Consider the following 19,983-nt stretch of genomic DNA (forward strand, 5'->3'; position numbering starts at 1 on the left):
ACGTCGGAGAGAAATGCGACATCAGGCGACGTCGGACTCAGACTTTGGAATCCGGCCGACCGAGGGCTGCCTGAGGCAGGACAACCCATATGTTATGACTGCAGTTGCATATCTATCGGACATCTACATTTATGGTAGGTACAAAACTGTACTTTACTCACTGCTGTCCCGTGTGCCAAATGGTCAAGCAGCTCTGGGAGAGAATAGAAGAGATGGGGGTTATACTTTCTGGTTCAGTACTGCTAAGGGCTCAAAACAACTTGCCAGCTTTTCTCAACACATCTGTGGTAGACCCACATAAATGGATACTAAAAAGGGCAATATTCCATACACCTGTAGATAAGTTGGGGGTTGCCTCAGAACAAAACAGACGTATCAGAAAGCTGTGCACAAGGTCCTTTTCAAATTGGGCTGGAGGACAGATGCTTTCTCCTTCCCTTGGGGTGGTATGTTTCTGTATGCCTTCCCTCCCATAACCCTCATCCCCAAAAAAGGCCAAAAGAGGTCATAATACCACCTTTCTGATCAAGACAACACTGTTTCTCCATGCTTCTCAGCATGGTCAGGGAGACATTGAGGAAGTTCTCCTGACACAGAACAGGAGAGCCCCCATTTGGAGACTACAAAACTAGCAGGGTAGATGATGATGATCTTACATTTTAGAATATTTTTGATAAGGACATAATACAAATGCTCAAAAAGCTTGGAGATCTAGCACCAAGAACTCTTACACTTCTAAATGGGTAAGTTTCTTTCAGTGGTGTATGTCCTAAGGGGTAGCAGCTGTAGTATTAGGCATCTCACCAGGGCCACAATAGCAACTACTGCCTTTCTGAGAAAATAGTCTACCCACTTCATCCTAGAAATAGCCACTTGGTCCTCTGTGCACACTTTCTCCAAGCACTACAATTTATTTGCAGCTTCTATGGCTAGGGTAAGATTTGCCTCCGCAGATCTGCAAGGGCTCACCCCCCGTGCACAGTCATCTGTTCAACCACCCTTTCACTTTTATATCTGGGAATCATTACTGCAACAGAGAAAACACATTAAACATAATACAGTTGTGTATCTCCTTTCCATAAATGTAGATGTTCAGGTGTTTTCACTGTTGCTGTAACTGTTTCCACTCACCTGGCCCTTTCCTCATGCTTATGTCTGGGTTGATGTGGGTACCCCCTTTCCTTCTTATTAGGTCCCTTCTCCCAATCATAGTTAGTTTCTCCTTGCTTCTTGTCCTCCTTCCCAGGGGACTGTATTGGACAGATTGTGTCCCCACCAGCAGCAAGGGGAGTGGCATTCTGGCTTGGAGGCAAGAAAGACTTGAGGAAAAGGTGCTGGCTGACAAGCCTTTATACTCCAGTTTCCTAACAATGGATGGGAGAAGGGATCAAATCTCTGGTATTTGGGCAATTTTCGGGTTTCCAAGGCAGGATATCTCAGAAGTCATTACTGCAGCAGTGAAGACACAAGAACATCTACATTTATGGTAAGAAGATACACAACTCTACTTTCTTCATGAGTTATGAACTTCCTGCTGACCATTGATGAGCTACTCTAGTAACTGACTGCTAACATGCATCGTATGGAGTGCATTTTAATGTGTATGCATTGACTTTCCCACATTCAAACCAGTGCCTGGCCAGCTCACAGGAAGTGATCCTCAGAGACTCAAAGTGAAGGAAATCTGTATTCAGGTGATCTTCTCCTCCTCTGACCTCCCTGAGTTAAATGTGAAAAACTGGCTAAGGTCAAAGACTGTCACTGGTCATCTCTGGCTTGTTGATCCCATAGGGGTTTACGATAGTAGAGATGTACACTGTTCAACAACTGGTGGGGCTGTCATCATAGGTGAAAGAGCTCACCCTTGTCAGTACAGTTTGATGCCAGCACAAGGAAGTGTTCAGCCATGTGGTGACTAGGTGCCACCCCTGGCTTGCAGCATTCCAATCAGTAGGTCTCCATCACTTGGCAGACATTTGTTTATTCTCATACCTCATGAATCTGGTGACCTCAGGGTGCTTCCTTTTGGAGCAAGGGGTAAGGGAGGGACCGTCCTTTTCCTCAGTATCTTGGGAAGGAGAGACCAAGGATCCAGAGATCTTTATATCTAAGATGAGGATAATGAGAGCTACCCTCCTTATAGTGGTCTCTATCTATATTATTATTACTTTTTTCTGGAGCATAATCTACAAGTGAGAGAGAAACGTTCATATAGTGCAGATGCACATCCAGTTCAGGCTTTACTTGAAAATGATGAATGAGCTTAAGAAGGCATAACATCTTTGTTTCCTTTGTTGTGCAAAATCCTTTCCTTATGGATTGTTGATTGCATTCACTTTTGTCAATAGGTGCATTATCATCTTTTGAAATATGTTATAGAATATTTAGTGGAAGGACTGCTTGTAGTGATTACTTCAAAAATATTTCCTTTGTAGACCTATGAGCATGTGGTCATAATTTTGAGCATCTTCGTCAAGCATCGTTGTACTGGCTGCGATTCCAGGACATAAACCTCTTGAGGTACCTCAGTGTTTCAGGACTCAGCATTTACTTTTGTTCTTCTGGCTTCAACCATATAGGGAGTTTTAAATTTCGATGCCTGGAATTATTATTCAGACTTTACCTACTGAAAAGGGTCTCCAAATTGCATTTTACATGTGTACTAACCAAAAAGTTGATCTGTGAGCAGGTCTTCTGCAATGGAAGCTTATCACCCCCCACCATGACCCAGTGCCTTTTCCATGCAACATCGTCTGCTAGATTTTTCTGTAAGATGGATACAGTTATAATTTGATGTTAATTTTTTTTTTCTGTTTCAGGTTGTGCTTGTGTGGAGGGGGGGGGGATTCATAGGCACTTTATTTGCTGGTATGTATGGTAACTCAGAAAATTTGTGTTGTGCTTGAGGATGTCAGAAGATGAAAGTCCTCTAACAGTTACCCACTGTAGAGGGCATTTTCACAGGACAGCTGATATGGTGTTTATATCAGTTATTTCCTTGCTGCATGTCTGCTTTGGCATTTTTATTGTTTTTGCAGTGCTGTTTTTCTTGTCTGCATACTTTTTACTTACAGTTTGAGTTGACATTGCTTGCTACATTTTATTCCTTGTAAACCCTTGTACAATAACCTTAGATTGTGCATCAGTTTCTCTCTTCTTGCATTTTCTAGAGATTTTTTCCCGAAGAACCATGAGTTACTGCGTTCACTTGCTGAAGTAAATGAAGACATGCCTCTAACCGATATTCTGCATTGCCTGTTTTACTTACCCATCCAACATTTGCAAGACTATAGCAGAGTTCTGCTAAAATTTGCAACTTGCTTTGAAGTGGTGAGTTTTTGACATATGCACTTATTGCCCAAATTTTTTGTACTTTCTTTCATATACATACTTATAAAAATGTATGTATATATTGTATTTTAGAATTAGTGAAATTTTTTACATCAGCAGATGCTCATTTGTTATGCTAATGCAGCAGTAATAACCACTTAAACTTTCTGCATTTGAAGGCCTGATATCAGTGCAAGCTTCCAGAGCTTTGTATCCTTCCTGGCTTGGGACACTTCTGCATCCATGGGATGTCAACTCATTCCCATTGTAAAGATGAGATCCACCCACACCATCTGTAGCTCTTTCTTGCTGTAGTACAGTTCACAGCAGCTTTCTGTGCAGTATACTCAGTCTTGTGATTTGACATGTTCCTCTACAGCTGGCAAATAATTATCCTGTTGTGGAATCCTGATATTATTCTGTTAGACATTGTAAAGTGTTTAATGATTGGTTGTTGGAGTTGCATGACTGGTATGAGTTTAATGTGCATCCATCCTAGAAAGAGTTAACAATTGTGCATTTGGGAAACAGACTCCTTATGAAGATTGTGACTGTTAGTGTTGTTTGCTTGGAATCAGAATGTAACATTTCTAACTATAATGTTTATGCTGGTTTTAACAGAATGACTTTAAGAAGTTGAAGTCTGTATATCCAGTCAAACAGTTATTTCGTCTCTCTGTTTCATGTTATAATAGAAACTGTCCTTCAAAGTACTGATCTTACACCAGATAGAAGGGCAAAATAACTTTAATAAAAAAGAGGTTGCAAGGAATCCAAAATGGGAAGCCTGGGTGGCCCTCAGGGCTGCTCAACAATTAAGGGAGCAACCATGACTATACATTTCTCCTCTCCTCTCTCTCTCACCCTTTCCCAAACTCCCACCCTAGCCCTTAGAAACAGAAATACTCTCCTTAATCAGACAAAGAAGACCATGAGATAGGCCAGATGATCACTGGAAAAATATTGTATAGGGCAAGTGGGTCCTACTAGTAGTGGCATAAAAATCCAGGCTATGCTGTCAAAAACAAAACATTTTCATGGATTCTACCAGTTCCAAAAGAACAAGGAAATAAATGTCTACTCCTGTAGTAAAAAAATGTCTTCTAGACACACTAATAAAAAGGGAATCAGAAGAGGAATATGGGGCACAGCCTTGTCATGGTTAAACAAATTCATAAAGGTTCCAAAAATTCAAAATGATTACCTGGCAGGTTTTCCTGTTCTTCCTGTTCCCAAAAGCACTTATGGTCACCTTAGACCTCAGGGATTGTTAACTATATATTCCCATTCACAAAGACCATAAATCCTCAAGTTTGAGGCAGGGAACTTCCCTGCCAGTGTACATATCTGCACGGAGGATTACTTGCATCTGTACAAAATGCCTGACTTCAGGAACTGCATGTTGCAGAACCAAAGGTATTCAAATATCTTCCAACATAAAGATATCTTCCAACATAACAAAGGAAGCAGTCATCCTGGGAGATGTAAACATCAACTGGACAAATCTGACCTCCAACCCCTCTACCAGCATTATAAATTTATTCATCTTCACTCAACTCATTAACAACCCAACCAGACATCCAAAGACTATTCCTTCATGTCCATCCTGGACTGGATACTCGTCACACACCCCAACAAAATATCTGAAGCAGGCACCCTCCCTGATTCCCTAAGTGACCACCTCCCAGCATACATCCGCTGGTCACCAAGCACCCTACAGCACCAACACCACTGTGAGGAAACTTGCAACCTAATAAACTTCAACCCACTACTCTTCTCTGGCATCCTTAAAAGAATAAACTGGAACATACTAAAACACTCCTTTTAGATAACGCCGTTGACTATTTCAATAATTCCTTCATACACTAAACAACCAAGCACCAATTTGAATAAAAAGAATAAAAGCTAATCCTGCCCCATGGCTAACCAAATCCACCAAAGATCTTATGCACCTCAGAGACAAAAGCTTAAAGTACTACAGAAAAAACAAGACTGTCTTGCTCTTTAAACAACTCCATAACCAAGTAAAAAAACTTGTTCATAAAGATAAAAAAAAAACTATTACACTAAATTTCAATCCAGTCACAATCTAAACCCCAAAAATTCTGGAATGCCATCTCCTCTCTCCTTAACACAGGCACCAATGAAAATCCCTGCCCACATCCCAACAAGACATCCCAGGAAATAACATCTCTTTCTTCATAAACTGTATAGCTGACATTACTGCCAGCTTTCCTAATACTAGCAGCATAAACAACACTCGTTCTCCCACCACCCCCACCCAAACTTACCTACACTCCCCTCCCCTCCCTCCACTAACCCCTAACCCCCATCCCTTCCCTACCTCCAACTTTATACTCCAACCAATCTCCGCTACAACTATAAAAAGACTACTCTTAAAGGTCAAACCCTGCTCAAAAGCTCCAGATAACCTACCACCCACTTTTCTAAAGGCCGCCACTGAACCCATCGCTTACCCCATTACTATCCTGATAAACAGATCTGTTCAGGAATCTTATGTACCCAAAGAGGAAAAAGGCCTACATTCTCCTTCTCTACAAAGGTGGCAAAAACTGATATATATCCACCTTCCACCCTCTCACCAATCTCCAAGATACTGGAAAAATGTATCCACACTTAGATCTTGCCCCATCTCACCCAAGACCACCTCTTCAAAGCTTTGCTTTTGACCCAGTCACAGTACCTCAACTGCCCTTATATCATTCCTCGACACAGTTAACAAAGCTTGTGTCTCTGGAAAAACTATTGCTCCCATACTCTTAGACCTCTCAGAAACCTTTGATACTGTCTTCCACTTTTTGCTACTTTCACAACTCTCTCACATCTGTCTCTCTCCCTCAACCATAAACTGGTTCTCTAGCTGTCTTTTAGACAGGCAACAAGCCATCAAATGGCAAAACTCCTTCTCATCCTACCTGAATACCCCAACTGGAGTTCCACAAGGAACCATACTTGGCCCTGTATTATTCAATGTCTTTATTAATAACTTCCACAACTGCATCTCCAATGCCGATGTAATTCAATATACGATAGCCTGCTCCACCAACTCAATTTCCAATCTATTACTTAAAAAACAAACTACTTTCTCCACCACTGAATCCCGGATTATCAGCAACAACTTGGCACTAAACCCAAAAAAAAACTAAAATCATGATTTTCACCCTATTCAAATCTACCATAGTACACAAAGATGCTTTCAAAATCTATAGCCAAAATAAATCCTTAATAGAAATCATCCCACACACAAAACTACTCTGAGTAGTCATAGATGAACAGTTGCAATTCGATATCCATGTACAACAAAATATAAAAAAAAATCAAAGACTTGGATTACTTTACAGACACAATCAATACCTAACCCCATCCTCTAGAAAAACCTTTGCATCCACCTACCTTCTCCCCTCTGTCATGTATGGCTCCCCTCTACTTATCAACCTCCAAGCCTCACTAAAAGCCAAGCTGGAAGCCTGCTACAACAAGATATCTAAATTTGCAATAAATTCCAAATACTCTTACCACCACAGTAATGCACTTCAATCACTAAATTGGCTGGAACTACCAGATTACCTTGGCTGCTAACAACTTACTACCACTCACAAACTCATCTTCTAACTTTCTGACTCCCCATCCCTTAATGCCATCTATACCTCCTACCTCCCTAATAGGCCCCTTAGATCTGAAAACAAGAATTTACTCCTGGTGCACAAGTACAAATGACCTCCTGGACAATTTTCTTCTCTTCCTCCCTTGCCAAAAAATGGAACGCTCTCCTATGATCCCAAAGGACTTATCCATACCCTGTCCATTTTAAATCTTCTCTACACTCTTACCTCTCCACTACCTGGAGCTTTACTTGCTCCCAATCCTCTACTAACCCCCCCAAATTTCTTAACACTTCTCTATACTTGCCTCATTAACCAATGTACATATCTTAACTCCTGTCTAACATCCAGTTAAAAAAAAATATGCTGATCAATGTTTATAAATGGCTAACACTCCTAAACCTTAATCTGTAAGTGCCAATGCATGACATTACTTTCCATGTGCTTTTTAATTTCTATACATGTTACAATGTGTTAAAAGATCTAATATTGTAATTGTTTAACTCTGTTTTATGATTCTACTGTTTTCTACTTGTGCAACTTCTGTATTACTGTGGAGCTTTTCTCCCCGGGCCTCCATTGAAAACGGGCTCAAACTGGTCCATTAGGTTTCTGCGGTCAAACTGCAAATAATCTACCAATGTCTAGATGGATGACTGATCCAGGCCCAGTCACAGGAAATATGGAGGGCACTGCAGCTCACCTTAAATTGCTTCTAAAGCCTGGCTTTGTCTGTCAGTCTACTCATTTCAGACTGAAGTCCATCCAAGACTGTGATATCCCTGGGAACCCTCCTGGACTTGCACAGAAGACCAACCTGGAGAATATGTCACCTAGACATCAGTCAGAGGCTGTTCTCTTGGGCAGACTGTGGTGGTCTGATGGGCAAAACCTGCCCATCATGTAACTTTAACAATGCCATGAGATGCTCCGCAGTATCAAGGCAGCAGTCCAACTGCCAGTGTATCTCAAATGTAACTAGCTTATGTACATGATGCATGGTGCCCCCAGATGAGCCCACCCCTGACCTAGCAACTGCTGGTGACCCACTAGCCGATATGTCAGCTAATGTAGACTCAGGTGCCCATTGCTGCTTCTCTTTCTCTATACCCAGATGAATGGAAAAACAGAAAGAGGAAATGTAGAACACATTAGTGCACTTTTTGTGTGTATTCGTACAGTGCAGTGATGACATATATGCGTCTCACCACTTGGAGAGGTGTTCAGCCCTTCTGAGTCTGGCTTCTATGTTCATTTCACATTCCTTAGGAAGTGAAAAAGGAAGTAGGAAAAACTTAGTGTACAATTGAGCCTCTCAAAAGAAGAGGAAGCAAACTAACATCAGTTTAAAAAAATGTAGCAGCATGCAGTGCTAACATATAAACTTGCTACAGACTTCCTAACCTCTGTCTCCCACTGGCAAAGCAGTTCAGGGTGGCACTGCCACAAGGTGATGTGTCTGCTCCTGTACTGTTAATCAAAATGAGTGATGCCAGTGGCACCACTCCATTCTTGCAAGCTAGTACCAAGCAGCCGGCATCATTCCCCTTTTTTCCCCAACATTTTACCTAGCAAGTACTTCTCAAAATCCCTATGGAGAATGTGTAAGAACTTCCTGGTCTCCCTCTCACTCACACCATGGAGGAGTCCTCCTTTACCCAGAACCCTGGAGAGACCATGTCCACTCAACAGGTCCACTTGTGGAGAAAAATGGTTCCCCCATATGCACAGCTGCATTCTAGAGCATCACATAATATGCATTGTAGGGCAGCAGTGGTGTGCTAATTTAAGCATTCATAACACAGAGTTACAGTGCTATGAAATTAACAAGCTGTGTGCAGGAGCATAGTGTGTATGTTTTATTTTCACTGGGACAAGTAGGGACATGCAGGCTAGTACTTATTGGGTGTGATAGAGCAGTGCATTGTAGTAGTGATTCATAGACAGCCACACTTATTCCTTCTTTAGCTTTATTGCTGTTCTCAGAGGCCTGTTTCATACTGATATAAAGCATGTCCACCAGACTGCAGGAGAGCATGTTAAGGTGAGCATGTCCAGAATCAAGATTTCATTGAAGACATAACATTTTAGGCATACTGAAGGCAAGGCAAGATACTTGGTAATTTATTTACATACTGAACATGTGTGGTATTTTTTTGCAACAGAGACATTGAGCAACTAGTAGATGTTGGATGAGGTAACAACACAGGGGCATGATAGTTTCTTGTCTAGGTGGGGGCAGACTGTAGCAGGAAATGCTGCACAAGGGCATGACAGTTGCATATCCAGCTGAGTGGGGGAAAGAATTGTGGTTGAGAACGCAACTCAAGGAAACAGTTGCATGTTCATCTATGGTCTGGTTCATAGTTGTGTACTAGGCTAATGACCACTAGGGCCTTTATAAGCTTAGCCATACAACCCAAATGTGTCCCACAATTTATATATTTTAGACATTTCTATAGGGGTGATTGCTGGCTATGACTTGATTTACTGACTGCTTCTGTCCATCAGAGACATGGGTGCCAGTCCAGGGGTGAGTTTTCAATTTCCCATCCAATGGTCCAAGTTGTGCTTAAATAGGGTTATGGACGGCCATTGTTTCACATGAATGGGGAGCCTTTTCCAGAGAAAGGGAATTCTCTGAGGTACCTATCTTTCTCTCCAACTTGTCCTGTTTATGTTGCAAGCAAAATATAGGTATTTAGATCTAGCAGTTCTGATGCTGTGTGTTTTGTGGATTTGCAAGTGGTTCATCAGAGCAGGGTCCTGGAATGCCTTGCACACTAGGCATAGATCACCTCTCAGTAGTCTGCAGAAGACCAAAAATAGAGATAGGGCTTTGAGGCGATCTGCATAGGGACATTGTGTTTATTCCCTGTATCCTTTTTGTAAGGAACCTTTGCAGATATTCCAGCTGCTGCATGTGTCTGGTCAGGTGCATACAGAAGGGGCATTTTACTCAATGGTGGGTCTGCTTAGGGCCGAGTATAGTGGTCCATTGACTTCCCTGGACCTAGATGCCATGCACTTATAAGTTGAACAATATTGAAGAATGTCCTTATTACCTTGGATGCATGTTGGTGAAGGCCCAGGTTACTGTGTACATGCGTTCCCAGATCCCTTTCTAATGGGTCAACTCTTAGGTGTGTTTTACTGATGATGTAGTTTTCTGGGGTAGCCAATCTTCCATAGGTACTGTAATGTATTTCTTTGCAAGGAGCTTTAATCCATGGCTTTGGCACTAGCCATTTGGTTGTGCTAGAGCCTCTGCCTTTGCCGTTAGTCTTGACTTCTGAGAAGTAGATGCTAAAGAGGAGTGGGTCCAGTACAGAGACTCTGATGAGTGGCCTCTTTGAAGAGGTGGTATCACCAAGCCTAACTTCCTTGGTCTTGTTTCTGAGCCAGCTGGCTGTCTGGCTTATGTAGGGGGTGTATGCACAAGTCCATATCAAGGTAGGCAGTATGCACTGTTTTACCCTCATCCATTGCCTTGGTGACCTTCTCAAAGAGGCCTACCAGGTTCATTCCTTTGACAATGCCAAACTGGGATGGTCCCAATGTCTGAAGGTCTCCTATGTCTTTGTTGATCTTTTCCATGACTTTGCATATAAGACTAGTCAGACTAATGGTTCTGTAGTTTCCTGGATCTGCAGATTCTCCACCCTTATGAAGAGTGAAAAAAATAGGGAATTTCCCCTTAAAGGTTGAGAATCAAACCTTGTACCTTATGCCGTGAGGTAAACACATTAACCACTACACCAAACCCCACCCCCCACCCCATACTGATGGCAGGTCATTGTACAAAGGATGCAGTTACCTCTTTACATATGTTGAAGACATAGCTATGCAGAAGATGGTGGCATTGTCTGCATGCTGTACTAAGGTGGCAGGTTTCTTGGCTTTGTGCAGGTTTTGTGAAAATATTAAAAAATAGTGGGTCTAGAATTGACTCTTGTGGTACACTAATGGCTATAGGGAGGAAGGAGGAATAGGTCCTGATTCCATATTGTCCCATTGTCTATTGACGGGAGAGCTACAGAACCAAGTAAGAGCTGAAAGAGATAGTGATGGAGAAGATAGTTCATTGATTAGGAGCTGGTGGGATACTGTGTCAGATGTTTTTGATAGATGCAGGAACAAGGAGGATTTTCGGTTACCATTGTTTTGGTATTTATAGTTTCTGAGAAACTAACAGAGCTGTTATGCTGTGGCATGATCGAAAGCCATGTTGTTTGAGCAAGAGTAGTTTGTCTAGTTTTACCTGTTTACAGCAATTTCTAAGTTATCTAAAATTTATGAATAATATAGATGAAAGTTTGGAAGGCCCAAGCCTCCTTGACATTTAGGAATGGTTAATTTATTATATGCAATTCTCACAGATTTGGGATACCAAATGAATTTAGCTAGCTCTTTACCAATCTTGGTAAAAAAGGATTTTGGTATTAACTGATCTATCGAATTAAACTGAAAAAGGATTCTGGGGAGTATATTCATTTTAATTATAGCTGCTTTGGATAAGAGAGATAACTTCAACTTTTTCCACCTGAGAATATCAAGAGATATTTTAGACCAAGATCTGAGCAGATTATTTTGAAATGTAGATGAATGATTATGATCAAAATAAATCCCTAAATATTTGATATCGAAAGTTGTTTTAAAGGGGGATGCAGGAAAATAATTTGGTTTATAACCTAGAGGATTAATAGGAAAGATGTGAGATTTCTGAAAATTTACCTGATAACCAGAAGCTTTTGAGAAGGCATTAATGGAAAATTCAATCTTGTGAAGATCCGTGTTCGGAAGTTGAAAATAAATAATTAAATCATCAGCAAAGGCTGAAAGAATTATTTTAGTATTCATTACTTTGGGAATCGTATGAAATGTATTTGATTTTATATAAAGAAATAGGGGTTCAATAAATATATTAAAGAGGAAAGGAGACAGCGGGCAACCCTGTTTGGTACCATTAGTTATTTTTATAGGTTTGGAAAGAGTCTTGTTTATCCATAGACAAGTAGAGGATTTACTATATAAAACTTTAATCATATCTATAAAGGAGGAGGGAATGTTAAAATATGATAGAGAATGAAAAAGGAAATTCCAGTTAACCCTGTCAAAAGCTTTTGCCGCATCTAGCGTTAAGGCGTAAGTTGGATTTTTATCTTTTTTCAATAGATGAGTTAAGGAGTCTAGAGTTAAAGTATTATCCCATGTATGTCTACATGACATAAAGCCTGATTGTTCCATAGAGATTATAGATGGGAGAACTTTTCTAAGTCTATTGGCTAGAAGTGAAGCTAAAATCTTTATATCAATATTTATTAAAGAGATGGGACGATAATTGTGTGGATCTGATTTGTCCTTTTGATTTTTTAAAATTAAGATTGTCTTCGAAGTATTCCAATGAATATCTGATATGCCATATTTTATTACATAATTATATACCTTCAGCAGGACAGGAGAAATTATTGAGACAAAAGATTTAAAGAATTCAGCTGTGAAAACATCAGGGCCAGGGGATTTACCTAACTTGAGATTCGAAATAGTGTATTGGATTTCTTGTAGATTTATTGGAGCTGAGAGCATGTCACATTGAATTTTATTAATGGAAGGGAATTTAATGGAATTCAGGAACTCAATCATATTATGATGTAGAATATGATCTGTATCTCCTTTGGAATAAATGTCAGAGAACAGGTTAGAAAAAAGTTGTATAATTTCCTGATCAGAATTATAAATCTTGCTATTAAAGAGCAGACGAGATATTTTAGGGGGTTCTTGGGTGTTCCGAATTATCTTTGCAAGAAGTTTAGATGGGGTTTGTGCCCACTCAGAGTAGATTGCAATCATCCTTTGCTCAAAAATGGTTAAATTCTGATTATGTAATTGAAGTAAATGGATTTGTGTTTCATATTAATTTCAGCAAGTAGATTATTATACATTTCTAAATTTAAATTAGCAGACTATAATTCTTATCCTACCTGGGCTAAATTATGGTTTCAACAAATTCTTACTGTGAATTTAAATCCAGCTGCTCTTCCCTATCTTTCACAGGACTCTTTTTAAGAAACCTCAAACTTTTAAATAATTTAAAACAAAAGGTTAATGCTTTTCAAAATTTGTTAAAACTCATCAATCTTGACAAAACTCTCCCTTTACTTCAACCCCTACATCTAAATCCCAATATAAAAATTAATAATTTTCCTATTAATCTCTCCAAATTCCCATTAATTAAGAATCTTTTGGTTTGGGATATACTCAAACATAACAATGAATCATTGACTAATTTATGCAAAATTCTAAAAATTAATAAGAAATACTTTATAATCATTAGGCAAATACGTGATGTCATTACTTATAAATTTATATATCTTTTAGACAACGGACAAAATATTTCCATACTAGAATCTGTGTTGCAGAATTTAACTCTATCCAAAAAATGCTCTCTAATTCATACAAACTCTTATCATCCATGATCAATAGTAGTACGTATCTCTTTTCAAACTATTGGGATAAATATAATCCTCTTCTTTTGCATTCTCAGAAACTCTTGGCCATAAAAAACACTATAAATTTTTCCCCTTTCAAGAACCTTTTCTATACACAGCTAATGATTAACAATAATGCTTACTTCACTCCGGCTAAATTAGCTAAGTTTGACTCTAATAAATCTCCCTCTTGTCCCTGCTGCTCAGCGCCTTATGCTGATTTGATGCATGTTTTATGGTCCTGTAATTACACTCATAAACTTTGGACATCTTTAAAAGTCCGCCTCCAAAAAATGGGTCATCACAAATCTACACTTTCTTGGGAACTAGCTATCCTCCATATTCTTATATGTACCCTTTCTAAACTTGACATGCATGTGATGGTTTTTCTATGTTCACTCATGAAATTATACATCTCAAAAAATTGGGTGGATCGCACTAAGCTTTGTTGGAACAACTTTAAATCAATGGTTCTTACATATATGCCGGCACAGAAATTCATTAGTAGGAGTCCAAAGAGGAGTGCTCTTTATTCAAAAATTTGGTCTAAGATCAATACCCTCCTCCTTATCTCTATCCAAGGTTATCCTGTGTTCTGCAATTGCTATGTTTTATTTTGTACTTTATACTTAGTTTTATATTCTCTTTTTTCTATTGGGCAGTTTGTTAGGTTGGAAATCTAAAATAATGTTTTTTCTTTTCTGTCTTTGTTTTGTTTTATTAATCTCTACTGCATAATTTGTGAAATATATATGAATAGTTTGTATTGTATTTACCTTGCTATAACCTGTTTGTTTTTTTTTTCTTCATCATTTGTTTTGTTAAAAGAAAATTATTAATAAAAAGTTTTTGGAAAAAAAAAAAGTTATCTAAAATTTGCCACTTTTGTGATCTCTCTTTAATCCATGCCTTCTGGGCTGTGCCTCTATTTAGCATGGGCTGCTTAGTTTCTTTTTTGAGCCATGAAGCAGGGTTGTTTTTTTGTTCTTATAAGAGCTAACTTGTTTAGTATGTTAAGAAATGTGTTATTGAAATGGTTAACAGTATCTGCTAGTGTTTTTGAGTATTGCAGTTGTATTGGGTGAGGTAGTTTATAAAGGTGTCTTTGGTAAAAGATGAGTCTATGTACTTGTTTCAGCACTGTATGTTTGGGTGTGTGATTAGTTTGTCTAGTGATAAATGTGTGTAATTGGTCACTGATGTTATTTGGGAGACTGTCAAAGGTGTTTGAGGGTGAAGTGGTAAGGATCCAGTCTAGTAGTGTATAGCTTGTTGCTGTGTTTGTCAATTCTAGTGGGTGAGGTGATTGCTTGAGGGAAACTGAGTAGGTTAATAGAGAGGATAGGGAAGTCAGTGTTTACAAGCAAATAATCAATATTCACACCCCTAAGTATAATGATTTGTTTGTTTACATAAATGGAAAATGATTGAAGCATGTCTTTGAGAATGGGAATGTTGCTGCCTGGTACAATATGTCTGGTAGTAATGCAAATAGTTTTGTGCTTGTTCAGGTGTAGGAGGCAATAGATATTTCTGTGTTGGGATATTTGGGGTGGCTTAGTGGGTATCTGGTGATATTTAGTATATTTTTCAAAATATTGCAGCCCCTCCATCTTTTTTGTGTACTAAGAAATTCTTCATCTTTAGTGTTTGGTTTAGTCAAGTTTCAGTGATGATTAAAATGTCTGGGTTGTGTGCTGCAGTGTGCATGTATGGAGATCTGGAATTTTATTGTAGATGCTTCTGAGGTTTATGTGTATTAATAGTAGATTGTGTGTGTTGGTAATGGTGGGGGCTGATGGGTTAGATGGGGTTTGGTTTGTTTGAATGGGATGGTCTAGGGTTTGGGTGGATGTCTCCACAGAGTGGGAAAGTGGATGTGTGCTGATAGAAGTTGCATCATCTTTTGCATTTATCTGTTAGATCTTGTACTGATATATGGGGTGTGGTATTTCTCTTTGATGAAGCTGTTATTAAAGAGGGCCTGTGTTCCTAACGAGTATAGACTGCATGCAGTTTTGTAGTTGGCGGGTGTTTGTTGTGTAGGCGTACAGAGCGGTGTGGCTGAGCAGTGTTGATGCAATAAGAAACAAACATACCTAATATGCAAACTTAACAGAAGGAAAAAAAAACTCTGTTGTAGTCAAACAAGATAACAAAATTTGAGAACACTTGTACTGTTTAGGAAATTAACTTTGGAAAAATAAAGACTAGTACTCAATGTCAAAGAAATCAGGAAAGAAAATCCAAACATTGAGAAGACAGACCAGTATGAAAGAAGATGGAACATTTTATATAGATACTTAAGCAGTAGAACAAGGCAAAAAAAAGAGATTAAGAATGGCATTAAGTAAAATGGTTGGTTCAGAACAAGAAGTAGTGAAAAAGTAGGCTCCTTAATATTTAGGGTCTATATTAAAAGACCGGATGTTTAGGTGATTGAACACCTAAACATCGATCTGCTAATATCGAACTGCACAATGTCGAATGTCCCAAGGAAACACGTCCCTCGGCCACAACACAAAAAACATTACATCTAAAGCCTCCCACACCCCCCGACGTGGGGGGTTGTACCCCCCACACCCCATAGCTAAATATACCAACTCCGAGATTGCTCAACAGTATGGAAATAGCAAACTCTGGTGAATGGCCAAGGGAAATCTTTCAGTGCGTTAAATCAGCCGTTCACCATTTTATGCTTTCGATATTAGCAGATTGATGTTTAGGTGTTCGATCACCTAAACATTCAGTCTTCTAATATAGACCCAATATTTAGGCCCTTCATTTTGAATCCTACCAAAAAAAAAAAAAAAGATGTAATATTTGATAAGAATTACAAAGAACTTTGAACTCTTAAAGGATTTGTGAAAGGGGTTGGTGCAGAGGATTTAGGCTATAAGCTGTTAACAAGCTACTTTGTACAAGGCTTTATTCCATTAGCCTACTTCGTGACCTTGAGCAAGTCACTTAACCAGACAGTACTTTGGGGCATTTGGGAGTTTAGGCTATGCTTCTTAATGGTCTCTTGGACTGCACTACTTAAGATCCTAATTCCTGACTTGGGCCACATCCCAGAGATCATGTGTATTAAATAGGAAAGTGCTGTGCCTAAAATTAATGGAAATACTCTGAGGTAACAGACTCTCGGGCATAGTCTAATAGTCTGCTTTTTGCATGTTTATCCATGTCATTGTTAGGATCACATTTGCAGTTCTCCCATTTTTAACAGCAGCCGCAAAAAGTAGACTGTTAAACAAAAGATCTGACGCTGTCTTTTTTTTATCCAGTTCAACCTTTGGGTTATTGGATCTGACCTCTATGCCTTTTAGAAGCTGTGGATCCAGAGCTCCATTCCCTTCCCTACCCACATCCCCTCTCTTCCTCAAAGATCTTGTTTGCTATCTGATCAAGAAGAACATGTTTTCAAGGGCTCTGACATTTAATCTCAGCTAAGTCTTTAAAGTTTTTGTCTCTGTGCCGTCTCTGACAGTTTTTGCCTCCTTTCATCTCCTACCCTGTTTAATATCTGTATTTATATACATTTTAAATCTCTCCTCCTAGCAATGTTTGCTATAGTTCAGTTTCCTATCATTTAAAAATGTGTGTGTGTGTGGGTCTACTTATAAATTTCAAAGTTTCAAAACATTGAATTTCTTATGGTCGAGACCATAAGAATGAAGTTTTGAAACTTCGAAATGTAAATAAAAAAAATATAAATAAAAGCAAAAAAAAAATGTTTTAACCTTTTTGCAGGGGGGCAAGCCCTCCTGCACCCCCTGCTAATTAAATATACCAACTCCGAGATTACACTACAGTTAAGAATATGGTAAATATACCATTCTGCCTGTATGGCTATCTCCATTTAAACAGTTGGAAGTTTTAAAACTTCGATCTTTTGGTGTCTTCCATAAAAAACTTGGAAGTTTTGACACTTAGAAATTTAGCAGACCAGTGTGTGTGTGTGTGTGTGTGTGTGTGTGTGTGTGTGTGTGTGTGTGTGTGTGTGTGTGTGTGTGTGTCTCTCTGTATGTGTATACATATATTTATAGGTTCATAGGTTGGTACTAGGCTATCGGCCCTAGGGCCTATACAAGCCTAGCCATAACAATTCCCTGGATATTTTTCCAGCTATATATATATATATATATATATATATATATATATATGCGTCTACTTTGTTTCATTGAAAGCTCATTTCACTGAATTTCAATTCACCCTGACCAAATCGCTGAGCAGTGTAAGGCAAGTAAAAGGTATATGCCCTTTTCCCTACTGTAGTACAATCCTGGAGTTAGTATATATAGTTAGAGGGGTGTGTGGGGGGTAGCCCCCCTTAGTTTGGGTATATATTGTCTTCTGGACAGAATTAGTCATTGGTGTTGTAAGTATGCATGTCTATGGTTTCAAATGTTTTGAAGCTTTTGGTGAAATGTAAAACCAAACTAGGTGGGGGGCTACGCCCCCCACACCCCCTAATGTCAGGGACTGTGCCCCCTCAACTATATATACTAACTCCAGAATAGCTCTACAGTGGGGGAAAGGGCATATACCTTTTACTTGCCTTACAGTGCTTTACACAATGCCAGTACTTCGCGTCAGTGAAATGAGATTCGTTGAAATGAGTTTTCAGTAATTTGAGCTTTCAGTGTGAATTGAAATTCAGTGAAATGAGCTTTCAGTGAAACAAAGTAGGCCATATATATATATATATATATATATATATATATGTATATATATATATATATATATATATATATATATATATATATATATATATATATATATATATATATATATATATATATATATATATATATATATATATATATATATATATATATATATATATATATATATATATATATATATATATATATATATATATATATATATATATATATATATATATATATATATATATATATATATATATATATATATATATATATATATATATATATATATATATATATATATATATATATATATATATATATATATATATATATATATATATATATATATATATATATATATATATATATATATATATATATATATATATATATATATATATATATATATATATATATATATATATATATATATATATATATATATATATATATATATATATGCCATATATATATATATATATATATATATATATATATATATGCCATATATATATATATATTTATATATGTGTGTGTGTGTGTGTGTGTGTATAACTAGAGAGAGAGATTTGTATGTATGTATGTATGTAGTTTTTTGTTGTTGAAGATAATTGGCTAGTTTCCATGTTAGGCAAGGTTCAAGGGCTCAAACAGTGTAGGGCCTGCAGCCACAAGATTCGGCACTCCCTCTGCATCTAGTTCTTGGGAGCATCTAATGTAAAAGTTGAATGCGAGGCTTGTGCCTCATTGGGTTACCTAGACCCTACAGGGTAGGGAGAAATGAGTATTAATAGAGCATATCCCTGCCCAACCAGGTGTATCTCCCCAGTTTTCAGACTCCACTTTCACTCCTACTGTGCCCCCAACTAAATGAGAGGAAAAGCAAGGCAAAAAGAGAAGGTGAAATCAAAGGAAAAAGAAACGGAGAAAGATTATGTATCAGAAAAAAAAGTCAGGCAGACCAGGAAATGGTCTGCAATCCCTCTGTTCTATTCAGCCTTCCTGCAGCAGAGGTGCTTGTTGAGACCACCTTCAGTGGCTTCATCTTCCAGGTTCATTCATTCATCAAGGAGCCTTACTGAGACAAATGTTGACAGGATGGTGCAGTGATTCCTTTGGATGCAGATTCAACCAGGAGTTCTGCTGGTGCCGTCCACACCAGATGCTCTTAGAGTGGCTACAACAACCCATCCACTGATGTTTCCTATTCCAATCTATCGATCAGATTCAAGGCACATGGGTCTGAGCATCCTGAGAGTACCCACATCAGAGCTGGCATCTTGTCATCTCAGACTCCTACGGTACCGCTTCCCCTCAAATGCCTTTAGATCATGATGAGTATTGGAGTTGAAACATTGGCGCAGAGGCTCAAGATGTGGATTTGACACAAAACATTTGGAGTCGTTTCTCCCCTTCGGTGCCTAAGCACTTAATGGAGCATCTCAGTTGTCGACTTCAGATCCAGAGTGGTGTGGAGGAGGCTCTTCCTAAATCTTGTTCTGAGAGTAGGGGGGCTTCTTCCACCCTGGTCTCCACCTCAGCATTCATGGCTTTTGAAGGAGTTCTTGCCAGGCCAAAAGAAGAGGTGCTTTCTACACACCCTGCTCTGTCCCATCCCCTTTTGGACATTACATCTGAGTCTCTGGGTTGCTCACCAAGCAAGCTTTCCAGTCTGATTCTGACCTATTTCCAGAAGTCCTTTCGAGGCAGGGTCCCAGAAAACACTTCGATTCCTCTCCAGAAGGAGTCAGAGTACACAAACTTGAATGATAGGAATGAATTCCCAAGATCTGCTGTAGAAGATGTCACCTTCAGTGACATTTTTGAATTGATGAAACAACGAGGGATTTGGTCCACCAGTAACTC

The 19,983-nt window shown here is 38.7% G+C and overlaps 1 protein-coding gene across 2 annotated transcripts in view; it reads left to right on the forward strand.

Annotated features, from left to right (window-relative positions):
- The window catches only part of ALS2 (alsin Rho guanine nucleotide exchange factor ALS2), a 2,167,716-nt gene that overhangs the window by 877,040 nt on the left and 1,270,693 nt on the right, over nucleotides 1–19,983 (forward strand). For both annotated transcript variants that reach the window (XM_044075110.1, XM_044075111.1), the window contains exon 13: nucleotides 3,171–3,330. In XM_044075110.1, the coding sequence (XP_043931045.1) occupies nucleotides 3,171–3,330 (160 nt within the window). The remainder of the gene's footprint in view (nucleotides 1–3,170; nucleotides 3,331–19,983) is intronic.

Source organism: Protopterus annectens, chromosome 6.part0 (assembly GCF_019279795.1).
Source record: "Protopterus annectens isolate FY-2018-M chromosome 6.part0, PAN1.0, whole genome shotgun sequence".
Taxonomy (NCBI): Eukaryota; Metazoa; Chordata; order Ceratodontiformes; family Protopteridae; genus Protopterus; species Protopterus annectens.